This window comes from Mustelus asterias, chromosome 2 (assembly GCF_964213995.1).
Source record: "Mustelus asterias chromosome 2, sMusAst1.hap1.1, whole genome shotgun sequence".
Lineage (NCBI taxonomy): Eukaryota > Metazoa > Chordata > Chondrichthyes > Carcharhiniformes > Triakidae > Mustelus > Mustelus asterias.
The window spans coordinates 60,994,322-61,015,703 of record NC_135802.1 but is presented as its reverse complement, the minus strand read 5'-3'; the positions used below and the strand labels follow the sequence as shown (position 1 = coordinate 61,015,703).

The window sequence follows — 21,382 nt, the reverse complement described above, 5'->3', positions numbered from 1 at the left end:
AAGCTCCTCATCCAGGTTGTGCAGGAGAGACGTCTTATTCTTTACTCAGACAGAGCGCCAGTGCAAGAGTATTGGGTGAAACCTTGGCCTCACTACTTTACTGATCTCATCCTTTATTGAGAGAGCTAAGCCATATCCTTGTCCTTTTTACCTATCTTTCTGAAATGTCAAAAAATCTTAAATATTCAGTTCTTAGCCTTGGTCACCTTGCAACCACGTCTCTGTAATGGTTATCATATCATACCTATTTATTTCTATTTGTGCCACTAATTGATCTATCTTGTTATGATTACTGCATGCATTCAGATGAAGAGTCTTCAATTCTGTCTTTTTACCATTTTTCCTTACTCTAACCTTTTTTACTGGAGCACTCATATGTTTATATGCTCTGTTCATTCCCATCAGTCAAACTCTGGTTATCATTACCCATATCGCTACCAATCTTTGAGCCGCCCTTTCAACTCTTTTGATTTTTTACCCTGTGCCAATTTGCTCATGGTTCAAGTAGTAATCCAGAGGTTGTTACTTTTGTTGTTCTGCCTTTTAATTTATTCCCTAGCTGCTTATTTTCCTGCAGCAAAACTTCTTTCTTAGCTCTACCTATGCCGACAACTGCGGCATCCCCCTCCCAGTCCAAGTTCCTCTCCAGCTCTGAGGAGGTGTCTTTAATCCTGGCATCAGGCACACAACAGTCTGTTGGTTGCAGAGAACAGTATTATCCCCCTAACTACACTATCCCCTACTATAATTACATTCATTTTAATCCAAACCTCCTTGAATGGTTCCCTGCACTGCAGCACCATTATTCTCTAGAGTCATAAAGTCATAAAGGCTTACAGCATGGAAACAGGCCCTTTGGCCCAACTTATCCATGCTGCCCTTTTTTTACCACTACCGTGAAGACAGAGGCAAAATATTGGTTTACTGCCTCTGCCACCTCCGTGTTCCCCATTAATAACTCAGCAGTATTGTCCTCTAAAGGGCCAACACTTATTCTAGCTATTTTCTTCCTCTTTATATACCTATATACTTTTGGTATCTGTGTTTATGTTTTCTGTTAGTTTCCTTTCATTGTTCATCTTAGTTCTTTTGATTCTATTTTTAGTAGCCTTTTGCTGAACCTTAAAGTCCTCCCAATCCTCCAGCTTGCCACTAGCTTTCGCAGTTTGGTCTGCCCTAGTCTTTGCCTTCATGTCCTCTTTGATTTCCTTGTCTGGCCATGGAACATTTTTCTTCCTTTTACAATTCCTCTTCCTCTCAGGAATATACTTTAATTGAGAGGTACTCAATATCTCCCTGAACATCCGCCATTGTTCCTCAACTGTCCAGCCCTCAATTATTTGTGCCCAGTTTACTTGGGCCAACTCTTTCCTCAGGCCTGTATAATTATGTCTGGTTAAAGTCCAACAGGTTTATTTGGTAGCAAAAGCCACACAAAAGCTTTTGCTACCAAATAAACCTGTTGGACTTTAACCTGGTGTTGTTAAACTTCTTACTGTGTTTACCCCAGTCCAACGCCGGCATCTCCACATCATAATTATGTCTGCCCAATGCTAAACTCCAATATGGCACTCTGTCTTTTCTTGCTCAATTTGAATTTTTAAATTCTAGCATGCTGTGATCACTCTTAACAAGGGGATCTTTAACAACAGAACTATTTATCAATCCTTCTTTGTTACATAATACTAAATCTAAAATAGCCTGCTCCTTGGTTGGTTCCCTAATATGTTGCTCTCAGAAACAATCCCTCATACACTCTATAAAATCTCCCTCGAGGCTACATTTGCCAACTTGATTGCTCCAGTCAATATGAATGCTAAAATCACCCATGATTACCGTTGTCCCCTTCTCACAAGCCCTGTATGACTAAGGCATTAAGAGTTTTAACAACACCAGGTTAAAGTCCAACAGGTTTATTTGGTAGCAAATGCCATTAGCTTTCGGAGCGCTGCTCCTTCGTCAGCTGGAGTGGATATCTGCCCTCAAACAGGGCATACAGAGACACAAAATCAAGTTACAGAATACTGATTAGAATGTGAATCTCTACAGCCAACCAGGTCTTAAAGAGACAGACAATGTGAGTGGAGGGAGCATTAAGCACAGGTTAAAGAGATGTGTATTGTCTGCAGACAGTACAGCCAGTGAGATTTTGCAAGTCCAGGAGGCAAGCTGTGGGGGTTACTGATAGTGTGACATAAATCCAACATCCCGGTTTAGGCCATCCTCATGTGTGTGGAACTTGGCTATCAGTTTCTGCTCAGCAACTCTGCGCTGTCGTGTGTCGTGAAGGCCGCCTTGGAGAACGCTTACCCGAAGATCAGAGGCTGAATGCCCGTGACCGCTGAAGTGCTCCCCCACAGGAGGAGAACAGTCTTGCCTGGTGATTGTCGAGCGGTGTTCATTCATCCGTTGTCGTAGAGTCTGCATGGTTTCCCCAATGTACCATGCCTCGGGACATCCTTTCCTGCAGCGTATCAGGTAGATAACGTTGGCCGAGTTGCAAGAGTAGGTACCGTGTACCCGGTAGATGGTTCATGTCACACGATCTGTAATCCCCACAGCTTGCCTGGACTTGCAGAATTTCACTGGCTGTCCCGTCTGGAGACAATACACATCTCTTTAACCTGTCTTAATGCTCTCTCCACTCACATTGTTTGTACCTTTAAGAACATAAGATAAGAAATAGGAGCAGGAGTAGGCCATCTAGCCCCTCGAGCCTGCCCCGCCATTCAATAAGATCATGGCTGATCTGAAGTGGATCAGTTCCACTTACCCGCCTGATCCCTATAACCCCTCATTCCCTTACCCATCAGGAATCCATCCATCCGTGATTTAAACATATTCAACGAGGTAGCCTCCACCACTTCAGTGGGCAGAGAATTCCAGAGATTCACCACCCTCTGAGAGAAGAAGTTCCTCCTCAACTCTGTCCTAAACTGACCCCCCTTTATTTTGAGGGTGTGCCCTCTAGTTCTAGCTTCCTTTCTAAGTGGAAAGAATCTCTCCACCTCTACCCTATCCAGCCCCTTCATTATCTTATAGGTCTCTATAAGATCCCCCCTCAGCCTTCTAAATTCCAATGAATACAAACCCAATCTGCTCAGTCTCTCAATACAAACCCAATCTGCTCAGTCTCAAGTCTTAGTAATCTGCTCAGTAATCAAGTCTTAAGACTTGATTAGCTGTAAGTATTCGCATTCCAACCATTATTCTGTAAATTGAGTTTGTGGCTTTATATGCCCTGTTTGTGAACAGAATTCCCACTCGCCTGAAGAAGGAGCTTAAGGCTCCGAAAGCTTGTGGTTTTTGCTACCAAATAAACCTGTTGAACTTTAACCTGGTGTTGTTAAACTTCTTACTGTGTTTACCCCAGTTCAACGCCGGCATCTCCACATCATTAATAAGCAGAGTCATAGGCAGATTCTTAGCTTTAGTAACAGATGGGAAGGAAAGATTTAAAATAACTTACACTTAACCAGATCATGTTGGCAGTTTGCTCCTGTGTGACTGCTAAACATTATTAAAAGAAATGAAAGATGATGAATAATAATAATGTATTAATATAAAGGTTTGAAATTTTCACTACAGCCAATGCAAATATTGCTGAGACTATAGAAGTTCAGAAGTTCAGAATTGGAAGTTATTTGGTCGGCAGAAAATATAATGAAGTTTCACATTCAGGACAAATGCTGAAACAATTAATATCAAAGTGAAAGGCCCTATTTTCTGGGCATAAAATTGCGTCTGTCCAAGGGCCCTGGATTGATACAATTGATTGTCCAGGCAAAGTGCCGCTGGACAAAGTATTCGGGTTATGGTGTCCTTCGAGAAACATAGCAATGAGGAAGAGTTAGGGTTAGCAAATGATAGATCATTAAGTCAAACAGTGTTTCGCAATTGGCTGAAGTATCTGCCATGTATTGGACTGGCATATTAACGTGAAATGAAATCAAGTCTAAGCTAATTAGGAGGAGTACTTTAGGTATCAGAAAGATATCATTGTAATTAATTTTGGCTCAGTTCCTCAGATCTTTGGAGAGGTTTCTAGCACCAGACAGTGTTATTTCACCCTGCAAAGGACTCCCGTTGCTGAGGTTAATGTCTTGTTTGTCTTGTATTCTTTAATGTTTTGAAAATAAATTTCACATATGTATTACAACCGAAAGATATCACCTTTGTGAAATTAATTTAAACTTTCTTAAGTTTTTAAGAGAATCAGGCCACCAACAGAGAAATTCCCCACAACACTGCCAAAGTGAACAACTTCACATTTTTCCACATTATACTTTACCTGCCAGCTTGTTGCCCACTCAGTCAACTTATCTGTAAACATCTGCAACCTGCTTATGTCATCTTCAAAACATACTTTCCTAACTCTTTTGTGTCAGCTGCAAATTAAGTTACCATGCATTTGCTCCCCTCATCTAAGTCATTGATGGAAATTGTAAAAACTTGAGGCCGCAGCATAGACCCCTGCAGGACTCCACTCATCAAATCTTACCCATCAAAAAAAGACCTATTTATGTACTCTCTGTTTTCTGCCAGCCAGCCAATCTTCAATATGTTATCCTTTTTACACAAGCTTTTAATTTCTGCAATAATGTTTGATGTGGTACTTTATCAACTGCCTTCTGGAAATCCAAGTACACTACGTCCACAGCCTCCCCTTCATCCGGCATGGTGGTGGCACGGTGCACAGTGGTTAGCACTGCTGCCTCACAGTGCCAGGGACCCAGGTTCAATTCCCGGCTTGGGTCACTGATTGTGCGGAATCTGAACGTTCTCCTTATGTCTGCATGGGTTTCCTCTGGGTGGTCCGGTTTCCTCCCACAGTCTGAAAGACGTGCTGGTTAGATGCATTGGCCATGATAAATTCTCCCTCAGTGTACACGAACAAGCGCCGGAGTGTGGTGACTAGGAGATTTTTGCAGTAACTTCATTGCAGTGTTAATGTAAATCCACTTGTGGCACTAATAAATAAACTTTAAATTTATCAACAGCATATGTTACTAAATCAGAGAACGCCAATGAATTGGTTAAAGATGATTTCACTTTCACAAAACCATGCTGACTCTTCCTGATTACTTTGAGTTTTTCTAAGTGACCAGTTATACCCTCCTTAATGATCGACTCTAGAGCCTTCCTCATGATTGATGTCAATACAGGCTTAGTGATACAACTTTGATGTAGTACAGGAGTAGAGAGACCTTGGTGTTCAAGTGCATAATTCTCTGAAGGTGGCCAGGCAAGTTGAAACAATTAAGAAGACTTATAGGATCCTTGAGTTTATAAATGCAGGCATAGTGTCTAAAAGCAAAGAGGTGATGCCACACCACTACAAATCATTGGTCAGACCACATTGGGAGTATTGTGTTCAGTTCTGGGCACCATATTTAAAGAAGGATGTCAAAGCCCTGGAGAGAGAGTGCAAAAGAAATTTATTAGAATGATGCCAGGAATGAGAAAAGATTAAAGAAATTGGGCTTGTTCCCCTTGGAGCAGAGAAGATTTACAAGGGACCTTATTGAGGTGTTGAAAATGATAAACAATTTTGATAGGGTGAAGAAAGACATTCTGTTTCCACTAGTTGGTATGTCAGAGACTCGGGGGTCACAATTTCAAGATGGTCAGCAAGAGAGAAAGGAGTGAGTAGAGGAGAAACTTCTTCACTCAGAGAGTTGTTGGGATTTGGAATATGCTGCCGGGGAAAGTGCTGGAGGTGGATTCCATAGGTGGTTTCAAAAGAGAGCTGGAGACAAATTTGAAAGTGTTGAATTTAGAGGGCTGCAGAGATAGGGCTGGAGAATGGGACTCGCTGGGTAGCTCTTTCAGGAACCAGTGCAGACACAATAGGCCAAATGACCTCTTTCTGTGCTGTAAAATTCTATGATTCTATGTTCATGCATGAGGCCATTTAGCTCCCAATGAAAAGCAAGTTAAACTGTAGAATGTAATCTCAAAACAATTATTTTCTTTTTAATTCCATTATAGGGATGTGAGCATCACTTGGCTCGGCCAGCATTTATTGCCCATCCCTAACTGCCCTCCATTTCAGAGGGCATTTGAGAATCAACCATGTTGCTGTGGATCTGGAGTCCATGTAGGCCAGACCACGTAAGGACATTAGTGAACCAAATGGGTTTTAATGGCAATCAATAATGGTTTCACGGTCATCTTTTAATTCCAGATTTTTATTGAATTCAAATTTCACCATCTGTTGTGGTTGGATTCGAACCTAGGTCCCCAGAACATTACCCTGGGTCTCTGGATTACTAGCCTACCCCTGGCTCCCCCTAAAACATTGAAATTGAACAGAACAAAAAGGAACTTTACTTGGTCGATTTTGAGGGAAGGAACTTGTACACAGGCCTTTATTTGGATCTGTTTTTTTTAATAAATATATTTTACATATTTATATATTATTGCTTTTGAGTTGAAAGGTTGAGGGATTTATCAGTTGTTTTGAAGCTGTTTAGTCAGCCATTCTAAATCAGACATGCCAGTTCCATGATTCATCCAATATTTGCCAACTTTGCAAAGCTCAGGCTTCACTGCTTCACACTTTACTCTGCAGCTTTCGGGCTGTCTTGCACAACTGGCCATGAACGTTGAACTCAATTTAAAACGATTATATCTAATTTTATTGTAACTGTGAATTTTCTAAAGTTGACCAGCTGTTGCATGTTATTTACAATAATCATGTAGAAAATCAACGACTTTTATTTTATTTTTATGATTGTTCCCGTGATTTGCAGCTAAACTTCTTAATAATAAATTATTGTTCTAACTGCTTCACTTGAGCTTGAAAAGGTCCTGGTGCAAACAGCAAGAGAAAAAGACAAAAGATCTTGCACACTTGGACTTTCAGTGACCAGAAGCACTGTTGTGGAAAGCATAAGGAAGCTGTTCTAATTGTGCAATAAAGTTAACAGTGGCAACAGTTGCTGACTGGTGTTCAGACAGTCCAGGTGATGTACTGTTTACAGGGCTAGAGTCCAATTCTGCACAGTGAATAAGGGGCGATGTTGGGGTGGTCAGATCATACCCACCACACCTCTCTTGCAGAATACACATTTGATGTTAACTGTTGAGCAATGTTTCAAGTATAAATATTCAGGCTAATCTCTGGAAGCCAGTGCTGTACTGAAACAGCAAAGTGTCAGGCATGGAGGCATTTTGCTTAAGGTGGTTGTTGTTGTTGGTCTGGCAATGCTGTATAATCCCGGTATGGGGGCTGGAGTTTTACATCGCGGCTGTCTATGAACACCCGGCAGTGCTGAATCCCAGTCCAAAGATCCCTTCCACACGTGAGGAGGCGCTGAAACACATGCAGAAAAACCTGGACATCTACCAAGAGCAAGTCCATGCAGCCAGCAAACAGGTAAAGCACATTGCTCAAGTTTGATCTGCTTATTCTACACAAATCAATCATTTACTCAAAGTGTGACAGCGTTATAAAAACAAGACAATAACAGTGGTTAGGAAATTAATCACAGAAGTTAATTGCAAAACGCTTCCAAAGAAATAATATTATTTGGCTGAAATCTTCACTTTGTAAAATATTTCAATTTGTGTATTGGGACTGGGATTGATCCATTTGAACTCCAGGGTTTTTGTTCTCCATCACTACTGGGCCAGGCCCTTCTGAAAATTTATTCTGCTTCTCTCGATGGGCCGAATGGCCTCCTCCTGCTCCTAGCTTCTAGTTACATAATTGAGAGTTGGGTCTGGTTGCTAGTTGAGGAATTTATTGGCAAGGACACCTGGAGAATTCACCTGATCTTCTTTAAATTGTGTCATAGGATCTTTCACATCTAGCTGGTGGAGCAGATGGGGCTTGGAGTTGTCTCACAAGGACAGACTAACCCTTCTTTAATACTGCACTGAATTTCCTTCGATCATCATAGAATGAGAAGGCACAGAAAAGGCCATTTAGTCCACCATGTTCTTTGAAAGATCTATCTGAATTCACCAAACACCCCTGCTGTAATACTGTAATAATAATTACCTCTGTAATACTGCAATTAATTATCTAATTCCATTGTGAAAGTTATGATTGGCTCCATTTCAGGCAATGTAATCCAGATCACCAACCTCCTAACTAATTGTTCCCTCTTGTTGCCTTTACCCATCTTTACCCATCTACTTTAAATCTGTGTCATCTGGTTACTGACTCTCTGCCACGAGAAACAGTTTGCCCTCTTTACTCTGTCATCAAGATTTTGAACACCTCCATCAAATCTCTAATCTGCTCTAACCTCTGCCCCAAGGAAACCAATCCCAGCTTCTCTACTCTCTCCAAAGAACTGAAGTCTCATATCCCTTGCACCATTTTAGTTACTCTCCTCACCCTCTGAAAGATTTTATCATCCTTCCCAAAGTCTGATGCCCAGTATAAACCACAGTATTCCAGCTGGGATCTAACCAGTGTTTTTTAAATGTTCAACATGACTTCCTCATTTTTTGAACATTCTGCTTCTCCTCATTTTGTCTCTCCTCATTTTTCCAGCCAAATTGAATCAGTCTTCAGACTAATCTACAGTAAATTTCATCTGTCGTATCTCTATCCAATCCTATCAAATAAAACGTTGTCCAGGTGATTATGCTACATCAATAAGGACAATGGTTTCAATGCCTTTTCTTTATTAGAACATAGAACAGTACAGCACAGAACAGGCCCTTTGGCCCACGATGTTGTGCTGAGCTTTATCTGAAACCAAGATCAAGCTATCCCACTCCCTATCATCCTGGTGTGCTCCATGTGCCTATCCAATAACCGCTTAAATGTTCCTAAAGTGTCTGACTCCACTATCACTGCAGGCAGTCCACTCCACACCCCAACCACTCTCTGCGTAAAGAACCTACCTCTGATATCCTTCCTATATCTCCCACCACGAACCCTATAGTTATGCCCCCTTGTAATAGCTCCATCCACCCGAAGAAATAGTCTTTGAACGTTCACTCTATCTATCCCCATCATCATTTTATAAACCTCTATTAAGTCTCCCCTCAGCCTCCTCCGCTCCAGAGAGAACAGCCCTAGCTCCCTCAACCTTTCCTCATAAGACCTACCCTCCACACCAGGCAGCATCCTGGTAAATCTCCTCTGCACTCTTTCCAGCGCTTCCACATCCTTCTTATAGTGAGGTGACCAGAACTGCACACAATATTCCAAATGTGGTCTCACCAAGGTTCTGTACAATTGCAGCATAACCCCATTGCTCTTAAACTCCAACCCCCTGTTAATAAAAGCTAACACACTATAGGCCTTCTTCACAGCTCTATCCACTTGAGTGGCAACCTTTAGAGATCTGTGGATATGGACCCCAAGATCTCTCTGTTCCTCCACAGTCTTCAGAACCCTACCTTTGACCCTGTAATCCACATTTAAATTAGTCCTACCAAAATGAATCACCTCACATTTATCAGGGTTAAACTCCATTTGCCATTTTTCAGCCCAGCTTTGCATCCTATCTATGTCTCTTTGCAGCCTACAACAGCCCTCCACCTCATCCACTACTCCACCAATCTTGGTGTCATCAGCAAATTTACTGATCCACCCTTCAGCCCCCTCCTCTAAGTCATTAATAAAAATCACAAAGAGCAGAGGACCAAGCACTGATCCCTGTGGCACTCCGCTAGCAACCTGCCTCCAATCCGAAAATTTTCCATCCACCACCACCCTCTGTCTTCGATCAGATAGCCAGTTACCTATCCAATCAGCCAACTTTCCCTCTATCCCACACCTCCTCACTTTCATCATAAGCCGACCATGGGGGACCTTATCAAACGCCCTACTAAAATCCATGTATATGACATCAACTGCCCTACCTTCATCAACACACTTAGTTACCTCCTCAAAAAATTCTATCAAATTTGTGAGGCACGACTTGCCCTTCACGAATCCGTGCTGACTATCCCGGATTAATCCGCATCTTTCTAAATGGTCGTAAATCCCATCCCTAAGGACCTTTTCCATCAATTTTCCATCAATTCTTTAACAGAATGAGTGTGACTGCCGAGGTCAATATTTGTTGCCCATCCCTAATTGCCCTTGAGAAGGTGGTGATGAGCTGCCTTCTTGAACTGCTGCAATCCAAGTTGTGTAGATACATCCACAATGCTGTTCGGGAGATATTTCCAGGAATTTGACACAGCGGCAGTGAAGGAATGGTGACGTATTTCCAAGTAAGGGGAACTTGCAGGTGGAGGTGCTCTCACATATCTGCTGCCCTTGTCTTTCTAGATGGTAGATGTTGCAGGTTTGGAAGGTGCTATTGAAGGATCCTTGTGGAGTTGCTGTAGTGCATTTTGTCGATGGTACACACTGCTGTCATTGTGGATTGGTGGTGGAGGGAGTGAATGCTTATGGTGGTGGACGGGGTACTGATCAAATGGATTACTCTGTCCTGGATAGTGTTGAGCTTCTTGAGTAATGTTGGAGCCTCACTTATCCAGGCAAGTAGAGAATATTTCATCATACTTGTGGCTTGAAGATGGTGGACAGGCTTTGGGAGTCAGATGGTGAGTTACTCACTAGAGAGTTCCTAGCCACAGTATTTATATGGCTAGTCCATTTCAGTTGCTAGTCAATGGTAACCTCCAGGATGCTGACTGTGGGGGATTCAGTGATGGTAATGCTATTGATTATCAAGGGGCAATGAGGTCAGAAGTGGGGATATTTGCTGAGGACTACACAATGTTCACCATTTTGACTCCTCAGATACTGAAGTTATTCTGTCCAGTTGCAGCAGAACCTGGACTACATATATCCTTCAGCTGACAAGTGGCAAGTAACATTGTGCCACATAAGTGCCAGGCAATGGTCATCTCCAACAAGAAAGAATTTAACCATCCCCTCCCCATGGTATTCAATAGCATTACCATTACTGATTTTTTACCATCTTGACTTGGATCTATATCACTGTCCCTTCACCATTGCCGAGTGAAAATCCTGGAACTCCATCTCTAGCAGCACTGTGGGTGTACCACACCACATGGACTGCAGCGGGTCAAGTAGGCAGCTCACCACCACCTTCTCAAGCACAATTAGGGAAGGGCAATAAATGCTGCTCTAGCCAGCAACCCCTACATCCCCCAGATAAAGAAAAGGTTGGGCTTGAACCATTGACCATTGAGAGGGCCTACATGCAACATATAATGATTTACTCCTTTTTGTTAAAGAAAAGGACCAATGCACACTGCAAATACCCCACTCTGTTTAAATTTAGTTTTGGTTCCCAGCGTAAGGGACATTCATGACCATTTAGCTGCCCCATATCAATGTATAACTTAGATTGGAGAAATTCCACTGATATTGGTGGTAATAGTTGTTACTTTGACGTGTGCTTGAGCTTTGCAAGCATGACATCAGCATTATCCTGCCAATAAGTACTGGACTGTATAAGCACATTCACACTAACCTGCAATAATTACTGCCATTGCACTGTCCTGACAAACTGATCATTGCAGTTTTATATTTTAGGATTTTTTGAATAATTGTAATCATGCTATTGTATGAAATTATTCTTTTTGAACTCTACTGCAGGGAGTTAAGATAATTGTATTTCCTGAGGATGGTCTCCATGGCTTTCATTTTACCAGAGCTTCAATTTTCCCATATTTGGAGCCTATTCCAGATATTAATGTTGTTGAATGGAATCCCTGCCTGCATCCAACAACATATCGGGGTACAGAGGTAGGAGCTATACAAAGTTTGCACTTAATTTTGATATCTTGTTACATGTTAGGAATTCTTGTATGTCTTCCGGAACTCTGGGGACCCAGGTTTGAATCCCACCACAACAAAAGGTGAAGTTTGAATTGAATTGAATAAAAATCTGGAATTAAAGGTCTAATGATGACCATGAAACCATTGTCGATTAGTCATAATAACCCAACTGGTTCACTAATGTCCTTCAGGGAAGGAAATCTGCCATCCTTACCTGGTCTGGCCTACATGTGACTTCAGATGCACAGCAATGTGGTTGACCCTTAAATGCCCCCAAAAAGGGGGGATGGGCGGCAGACGTTGGCCCAGCCAACGACATCTACATCCCATGAAAGAATAGAAAAATTCTTCATTATAAGCATTGGGGCAATACTGATGCCAATTCACCCAGAGTACTGTGCAAAAGTTCCAACATCTGATTGGAATACTCTAATATTTACAGCACCATTCTCCCTCGAATGGCGCTTGTGTACAAACTACTAACATTTGGATTTTAAAAATGGTTTTGATTTTGATGGGGTGAACTTGCTAAGTCATGTCTCGGAAACGGGATCTTGCCCACCAGGCAATTGGGAATTCGAGTTGTGCGCCCTCCACAATTTTCCAACCATTCCTTCTATAGGATAGAAATCAAGTACACAAATTTCACTATAAAGGTTATTTATTAGTGTCACAAGTAGGCTTACATTATCACTGCAATGAAGTTACTATGAAAACCCCCTAGTCGCCACACTCCAGCACCTGTTTGGGTGCTCTGAGGGGGAATTTAGCATGGCCAATGCACCCAACCAGCGCATCTTTGGACTGTGGGAGGAAACCGGAGCGCCCGGAGGAAACCCATGCAGACACGAGGAGAATGTGCAAACTCCACACAGACAGTGACCCAAGCCGGGAATTGAACCTGGATCTCTGGCACTGTGCCACTGATGTGCACTCACAGTGTGAGGCTTTCAACGGAGTGCAATTTTGCAAAAATACCCAAAATATTTAAAGTTTATTTATTAGTGTCACAAGTAGGCTTACATTAACACTGCATTGAAGTTACTGTGAATATCATTGATTAATAGAAGAGTAATATATGAAAGGCACTGGCATAAGAAATGCCTTTCAGCCAAATCAATGACTGCTCAGCTCCCTAAACAATTCTTCCTTCTCTCTTTAACATGTGGACTGACTATTGTGCATCTTCCACCATTTTTGCTTTTGTTCTAGATTTCTAACATTTGCAGTTTTTTAAAATTCACATTTCTCAAGTTGCTCAGTCACATTCCTATTCAACTAGTTACCTAAGTGGTTCTTGGGTGTGACATTAATTGGGTTTTGTGGGAGTCTGATTCTCAATTCCATTATTTATGGAGAAAATGTTTTTCTGATCCGAGCACTCATTTGAGACTTGTTCATTTAATGCTAGCATTCATTCCTCGCTCGCAGCCCAAGTTAGATATCGCATTTACATCGATGCTACCTGCTGTTTTCAGCTGAGTCCTTGAAGCTATATTTTCACTCCTTCCTGAACCCTCCCAATCCTGTAGTAGGGATTCCTAAAGCCACGCACTGTATGCAGGTTTACTATTTTACGTTGAATGAAGAAATCAAATTCTGCTTCAGTTAATAGGTTTTGAGGATTTTATCTATATTTTGGGGGGTTACATTACAAAATCTGTATTTATAATTAGGGCTTTTGGTTTGTGGCACATTAAAGGCTTTATTCCACTGGATTGCAGGATCGTCTGGAGTTTTGGAAGGAATTTCACTCATCATAGAATCCCCACAATGCAGAAAGATCATAGATCATAGAAGATCATAGAAACCCTACAGTGCAGAAGGAGGCCATTCGGCCCATCGAGTCTGCACCGACCACAATCCCACCCAGGCCCTACCCCCACACATTTACCCGCTAATCCCTCTAACTATGCATCTCAGGGACAATTTTTAACCTGGCCAATCAACCTAACCCGCACATCTTTGGACTGTGGGAGGAAACCGGAGCACCCGGAGGAAACCCACGCAGACACGAGGAGAATGTGCAAACTCCACACAGACAGTGACCCGAGCCGGGAATCGAACCCGGGACCCTGGAGCTGTGAAGCAGCAGTGCTAACCACTGTGCTACCGTGCCGCCCACTAAGAGGTTAGTTGGCCCATCGAGTCAGAACCGGCAACAGTCCCACCCAGCCCCTATCCCCTTAACCTGACGTATTTATCCTGCTAATCTCCCTGACACTAAAGGGCAATTCAGCATGGCCAATCAACCTAACCCGCATATCTTTGGAGTGTGGGAGGAAACAGGAGAACCCGGAGGAAACCCACGCAGGCACAAGGAGAATGTGCAAACTCCACACAGACAGCCACCCGAGTTTGGATTTGAACCCGGGTCCCTGGTGCTGTGAGGCAGCAGTGCTAACCACTGTGCCACTGTGCTGCCCTCATAGGTCAATTAATTTTTCCTTGAAAATGATAGTCAGTGGAGTTAATTATAGAAGGGGATTTTCTACTGGAAAAGCATTTAGGAAATAATGGCCTAAACCTTCTGGTCTCTGTATCTTTGGGGATAGGAGATGAGTTGGAAGATGGGCATCTGGACCCTGCTGGAAGTCCTGATGCGCAGATTTACCTTGTATTAACCCAGGAAGTTTAAATTTCTGATGGGTTGATTCCTTGCTGCCTGGAACCCTCCATAAAAGCCTCCAGCCCAGATATATGACAGAGACTTAGCTCAGATACGCAAGACTTATCTATGTACAGTGGAAATATTTAATACCTGGTCTAACAGATAGGTAAGTCAATTGAATATCATAACCAACACCCCATCATCATCAAACCCTATCGACCACCTGTAAGAGGGAAAATAATGATTCTGGTTTATTACAACAATGCATTAGGGCAGATAATGAATATGGTTTATGAAGGGATCTTTATAAGGACTAAATGTCTCATCAAACGGAATGAGGGGTTTCTCGGAGATTTGTTCGAAAGGTTATGTAAAATTCTACAGTCCGGATAAAAGGACATGTTGGCATGGCAAGGACTGCTTACGTGGTTAAGCAGCCAATTAGTATCAGTAGCTTGAATGCCTGGTGACTTCTGTACTGCCTCAAAGCTGGCAGTGCAAGGCCAAGCGACAAGAGAAACCATTAGGAGATAGAGAAGACAGATAATTCTTGGAACAACAGATTCTGAGGCGAGAATTTTACCGGCACACCTGCCCCGATTCCGGGGCCGGGTGAGGCTCGGAGAACAACATTCCCTGTTGGCCTCGGGCAGGATCGTACGAACCTCGGGCCGACATGCTGGTAAAATTCCGCCCTGTGCCTTGAGAACATATACCAATTGTTCACATCAAAACCTGATCCAGACAATGTTGCAATGTAAGCTATGTTTTTCCTCCGTGACTTACAATGTACAGATATGTCATGGTTCTTCAGCTGGGCAGAGTATGCTTCAGAGGCTTTTCTCTGAGGTGGTGCTCTCCCAACATTTTGGGTAATAAACCATCATTCTGTACCTGAGTCTCCTGTGATTATTTTGTATAATAATCTGCTCCACAAGACACCAAACCTGACCACCCCCGATCTGACTACCTAACTGCATCCTTTACCCAACATGACTACCACCTGACTCAATTTTCCCCCTCACTAGCCCTGACTACCTCCCCAACCACTCGACTACACTTCAAAACACCCAACCACATGAATACCTCCCCCGTCCTGAATTCTCACCTCCCTCCACTACCCACCTTATCCACTCATCCAGGTATCCACTCACCAAACTATCCATCAAAACCCACACTCATTCATTAAATGACTTAGACCTTTAAAATCTTACCTGAATTCAGCAGATAGTGCCACGAAAAGGAGATGTGTGCTCCCCTTCCTTCACCGCTCCTGCTGGACTTGCCCTGGTGAGGCTCTGCTGATGGATTTCTGCTGCAGTTGGGGTTTGAATTCCCAGCTGAAAATGAGTAGTAATATTGCTGGGTCAGGAAAATCTTCGGGGGCAAAGGCAATGCGGCTGGAGGGTCTGGGCCAATATGTTACAACATGATTGTCCCAATTCTCCAGTTTATATTGGTTGCTGGCATGGCTTCCCACTGGGAGCAGGGGAATTATGCCTCAAAGAACTAAGGACTGCAACAATGACCACATCCTGAAAAATGATATAAGAAAATTTTCCAACTCTGATCACACCAGCAATGTATATAAGGATAAGATGACTTGATTTAACTTGTATTTAAATATCTTGAAGTCACATTAAGTACTTGACTATATAGTTCATCCATCCATCATCTCTTCTGTGCCTACATCATATGAGACAGACAGAGCACGTACTCATGTCCATTCCTATAGTTCTTGGGACCAGTTGCTAGCCTGTGGCCACTTTGTCATCAAGTCTTCAGATAGGACTCAAACCTGGAGCTACCAACTCAGAGGCAGGGACGCTATCCACTGCGCCGCTAGACTTCCTATATACTTCATACTGACATGTCCACCTGCCTTTTCATCATGTACCAGATTCATATTTTATTTCCCTTTGTGCATTAGCTTACAGTGAACCACATTAAAATGCACTTGCCATTACTTCCAACAAAGTTAACAACAGGTTAACCTACTAATATTTAGCAAAAGTACACTCACATTTATACTGTACTGGTTTATGATTGTATTACAGAATTATGCCTTTGCTTGTACAATTCATTGTCACAGAAATAAAGTCAGATTACAGTGAAGTTGAAAAATTCAATGCTCAACTCAAAATATGGCAAGAATGGCAAAGGGCTACATTTTTAAATATCTTTATAAGGTTGTTGCTGTTGCACATAACTTGTGAAGGTGTATATTCTTTAACCATCCTAAAAAGGTTCATTTATACATTATTCTGAAATCTCGTTTTAACACTGCAATTTTTGCTACCTCTATCTGTACTTTTTTCTCTGAAATATGTTCTGCAAATGATTTAGCAATTATTAACTGTCATTTGTTTAGAAATAAAGTGAATTGGAAATGGGTTGATTTTCTCACATGTTCCGTACCAGAGGAGTCACCTTGCCTCCTGAGCATCAAAAAGCACCATTCTAAACCCATGACTGTGTTTAACTGCTCCTGTTCATCTTTCTCCCTCTTCCTAGGACATCCACCTTAAATTTGTTACACATCAACAAGAGTGAAATGATTCACCATTTTGCGTCTAGTAAACCAGTTGCTTTAAACATCCTTTACTGAGGGATGAGAGTTTTTTTTTCACAGAAGAGCAAGAAATGGATCCTTGTTAATTCTGTTGAAGTAAAATTTACATTGATTACTGAATGTGTTTGCATTTCCCTTTCTGTTTCATTGTAGGTCCTTTATCAACTGAGCTGCATGGCAAGAAACGGCAGCATGTACTTGATAGCAAACATGGGGGAGAGACAAGCCTGTGAGCTCAGTGACCCTCAGTGTCCACCAGATGGAAGATTTCAGTTTAACACAAATGTGGTTTTTGATTCTGAAGGCAATCTCATCGCCAAATACCAGAAATGGAACCTTTATTTTGAAGTTGCTTATGACAAACCTAAGACATTGCAGCATGTGATCTTTAATACACCTTTTGCTGGAAAATTTGGTCTCTTTACTTGCTTTGATATATTGTTCTATGAGCCAGCAGTAAGTTTAATTGAGCGTTATGGTGTAAAGCAAATTATATTTCCCACAGCCTGGGTGAATCAGCTGCCACTGTTATCTGCAGTAGAGTTTCATCAAGCATTCGCCAATGCATTGGGTATCAATCTTCTTGCAGCTAATCAGCATCATCCCGAATACAATATAACAGGAAGTGGCATCTACACTCCTTTCGATTTCCCCTATTACTACAACATGAAGAGCAGTGAAGGGAAACTTCTGGTGGCCAAGGTCCCTATAATTACATCCATCAGAAATCACAGCCTAGAACAGTCAGAGTCTCAGACGGCGTCAGCTTTTCTTCAGGAGCAGAAGGGTGAAGTAAAGCAGGGACAAACCGACCTGTTGAAAAATTCAGTGTCCCACATGGATGGTGCTGGAGATATCTTTCATGCTTTGATGATGTTTGACAATTATACATTTATTCCTTTGACAGGCGTGCAAGGTAACCTGCAAGTCTGTTCCAACAACCTCTGTTGCCATGTGGCCTACAAATATGGTAACACACCCAATAATCTGTATGCTTTAGGAGCTTTTGATGGCCTTCATATAGTACATGGCATTTACTATCTGCAAGTGTGTGCCTTGGTGAAGTGTGCAGGCTCTGGATATGACACCTGTGGACAAAGTGTTACAAATGCCTCCGACATTATAGACTTTAAGTTGTGGGGGAATTTCAGCACACGCTATATTTATCCAGAAATTCTGGCTAGTGAGATGAAAATTTATCGTGCAGATAGCAAAGGGTGGAATAACTATGATTTTTATATGATTAAGAAGGGGATGTCAGCAGGTCTTGTGACTGCAGCACTCTATGGAAAGTGGTACGAGAAGGATTCTTCTTCCTGAGTTCTCTGCCTGAAGGCAGGTTCTTGGTAATTATTGACCCAACCCTGCCATGCATCATGACATTTTTACTATGGATAAAGCAAAGAAGCAGCCTTTTGAGTGTACCTCAGCCAGAATGTGGATCAAATTCAGTGCTATTGGAGAACATTTATTAACTGATAAGAAATTAAGAATTGTTGAAATCAGAAAGATTTCGAAGTCCAGGGACAGAAATGTTAAAAGCTAGTGCATGGATACAAAATAATTTAATCGGCTAATGGACTGTTGACCTTTATCTCAAGGAGGCTGAGATATATAGGATGGAAGTTATGCTACAGTTTTCTAAAGCACTGGTTCAACCCCATCAAGGGTACTGTCTTTTGTTCTGGACACCAGACTGAAGGAAGGACATATGTTCATCTGAGGAGATGTAGCACAGATTCACCAGAGTGATACTGGGACTAATGGACTCAAGTACGAGGATAGATTGTACCGACTGGGCTTGTATTTTTCTGAATGTAGAAGATTAAGGGACAATCTCATTAAGGTGTTTGAAATGATTAAATGGGTTGATAAAATAGACTGAAAATGAAATCATTTCCTCTGGTAGGAGGACAAAGCAAGATCATTTTAAATAGGCTGTCAGGAAGAAATTATTCACAAAAAGGTTAGGAAAATATGGAAATCTAAAAGCCGTTGAAGCTAGATTAACTAGAACATTGTGAAATTCAGACTGATATATTTTTGTTCGGCAGGGTATTAAGGCTTGCACAAGATGGACTTAAGATACAGATCAGCCATAATCTAAATAAACAGCAGAGCAGGCTCGAAGGACCTATTCCCATTCCTCTGTTCCATGGTACATAGCACTGAAGATGAAGAAAAGAATCAGTTAAGTAGGATCCAATATAGACAGTTTATAGAAGGCAAACAAACTTGTATCCTATTATAATTTTAAAGATTATTTTCTGTAAATTTTGAATATTTACAAAATAAGTGTTAGAGAATTATGCGCCACTATGAAAACATTTAACTCCTATACACAGGATATTAATAGATGATGATTTTAGGTCAGTGATGCAGTAGCATATAAATAACATGCTACTGTTAATTAACATCAATTAAATCCTCAAAGCGAAGGCTTATATTTCTTGTACAATGAAGTTGCTGCTTTTATCTTTTTATTTTTACCACTCGAGTTGCATTTGAGCATTTCTGGAAAATTGTCTTTGATTACAGAAATATATTCAACCTTGCAAAGTATGAAGACATCAAAAGCAGTCTTTTGTTCAAAGAATGAATACAGTAATAATGACCTTGATTTGCATGTAACCATCTGGACACTTTAATAATATGCTTGACTCACTACCAAGGGACTTTATACTTCACAGGAGTTGGAGCAGTGGGGAGATGCAAGCTTTGACTTAGAGTTGGATTTAATGGTATGCCTGTAGATAGTTATGCCTTAGTTTTGCTTCTATAATCAGAATTTGTTGCAATATCAATAAAGTGCAATAGCCACTGCTCAATTGTGTGCTTAAACTTTCCTTTTATTAAGAATTTTTAAGTGGTAGTGATGAACTCTCTCCCAGCTGTTTTATTTGATTTTTGATTTGATTTATTATTGTCACACGTATTGGTATACAGTGAAAAGTATTGTTTCTTGTGCGCTATACAAAACACACCATTCATAGAGGAGTAGTGTAGTGTTACAGTCATAGCTAGGGTGTAGAGAAAGATCAGCTTAATATAAGGTAAGCCCATTCAAAAGTCTGATGGCAGCAGGGAAGAAACTGTTCTTGAGCCGGTTGGTACGTGTCCTGAGACTTTTGTATCTTTTTCCCGATGGAAGAAGGTGAGAGTATGTTCGGGGTCTGTGGGGTCCTTGATTATGCTGGCTGCTTTTCTAAGGCAGCGGGAAGTGTAGACAGAGGTGATTTGCACGATAGACGCGTTCACAACCCTAAAGATTCTGCCTTGCTGTTCTTAATATGAAACTCAGGAAGAAAGGAGAGTTTATTATTTTTCATTTTATTTTTGGATGAAGGAAAAAAAATGTCTGCAATAAAATGTTTAAATATTACAAAATTGATCTTAAACTTAATGGGGGCAATTTTCCTGTGACAGGCACAGATAGTAAAGGGCAGAGAATCCTGTCTTTTCTACTGCTGTGAAGGTAAGGGGTAAACCTTTCAGAACTGAGGTGAGGAGAAATTTCTTCACCCAGAGAGTGGTAAATTGTGGAATTTGCTACCACAGAAAGTAGCTGAGGCCAAAACATTGTGTGATTTCAAGAAGAAATTAGCTATAGCTCTTGGGCTAAAGGGATCAAGGGATCAGGGGGAAAACGGGATCAAGATATTGAATTTGATGATCAACCATGATCAAAATGAAGGGTGGAGCAGGCTTGAAGGGCTGAATGGCCTACTCCTGCTTCTAGCTTCTATGTTTAAAATATGAGTTCTCCCATGTAAGATGAAAATTAAAATTTCTTCTTTCAGAGGGTCTTTAGAAAATTCTTCTCCAGGCAGCCGTGGAGGCTAGTAAAGTGAATATATTCAAGGCTGAATTAGACAGATTTTTGATTTACAAGGGAGTCAAGACTTATAGGGACTGGCAGGAGGGCAGAGTTGAGGCCACAATCAGATCATCCATGATCTTATTAAATGGCAGAACAGGCTCAATGGCTGAATGGCCATTTATGATCTTAAAATGCTAAAGAGAAAAAGGAAGCATTTGTCAAAGCGAGGAGGCTGGGGACACACGAAGCAAGTGTGGAATACAAGGAAAGTAGAAAGAAACTTAAGCAAGGAGTAAGGAGGGCTAAAAGGGGTCACGAAAAAGCATTGGCCAACAGGATTAAGGAAAATTCCAAGGCTTTTTATACTTATATAAAGAGCAAAAGGGTAACCAGGGAGAGGGTTGTCCCACTCAAGGACAAAGGAGGAAATCTATGCCAGAGAAAATGGGCGGGATATTAAATGAGTACTTTGCGTCAGTATTCACCAAAAAGAAGGACTTGGTGGATGATGGGTCTGGGAAAAGGTGTGTAGATAGTTTGAGTCATATTGAGATCAAAAAGGAGATATTGGGGTTCTTGAGAAACATTAAGGTAGTCAAGTCCCCAGGGCCTGATGGCATATACCCCAGAATACTGAGAGATGCAAGG

The 21,382-nt window shown here is 41.6% G+C and overlaps 1 protein-coding gene across 1 annotated transcript; it reads left to right on the top strand.

Annotated features, from left to right (window-relative positions):
* Positions 1 to 7,047: 7,047 nt before the first annotated feature.
* On the top strand, positions 7,048 to 19,731 carry LOC144508265 (biotinidase-like). Its single transcript, XM_078236086.1, has 3 exons — positions 7,048 to 7,381; positions 11,549 to 11,698; positions 17,068 to 19,731. The coding sequence occupies exons 1-3, from the start codon at positions 7,166 to 7,168 to the stop codon at positions 18,232 to 18,234; spliced, it is 1,533 nt and encodes a 510-aa protein (XP_078092212.1). The 5' UTR covers positions 7,048 to 7,165; the 3' UTR covers positions 18,235 to 19,731.
* Positions 19,732 to 21,382: the final 1,651 nt, after the last annotated feature.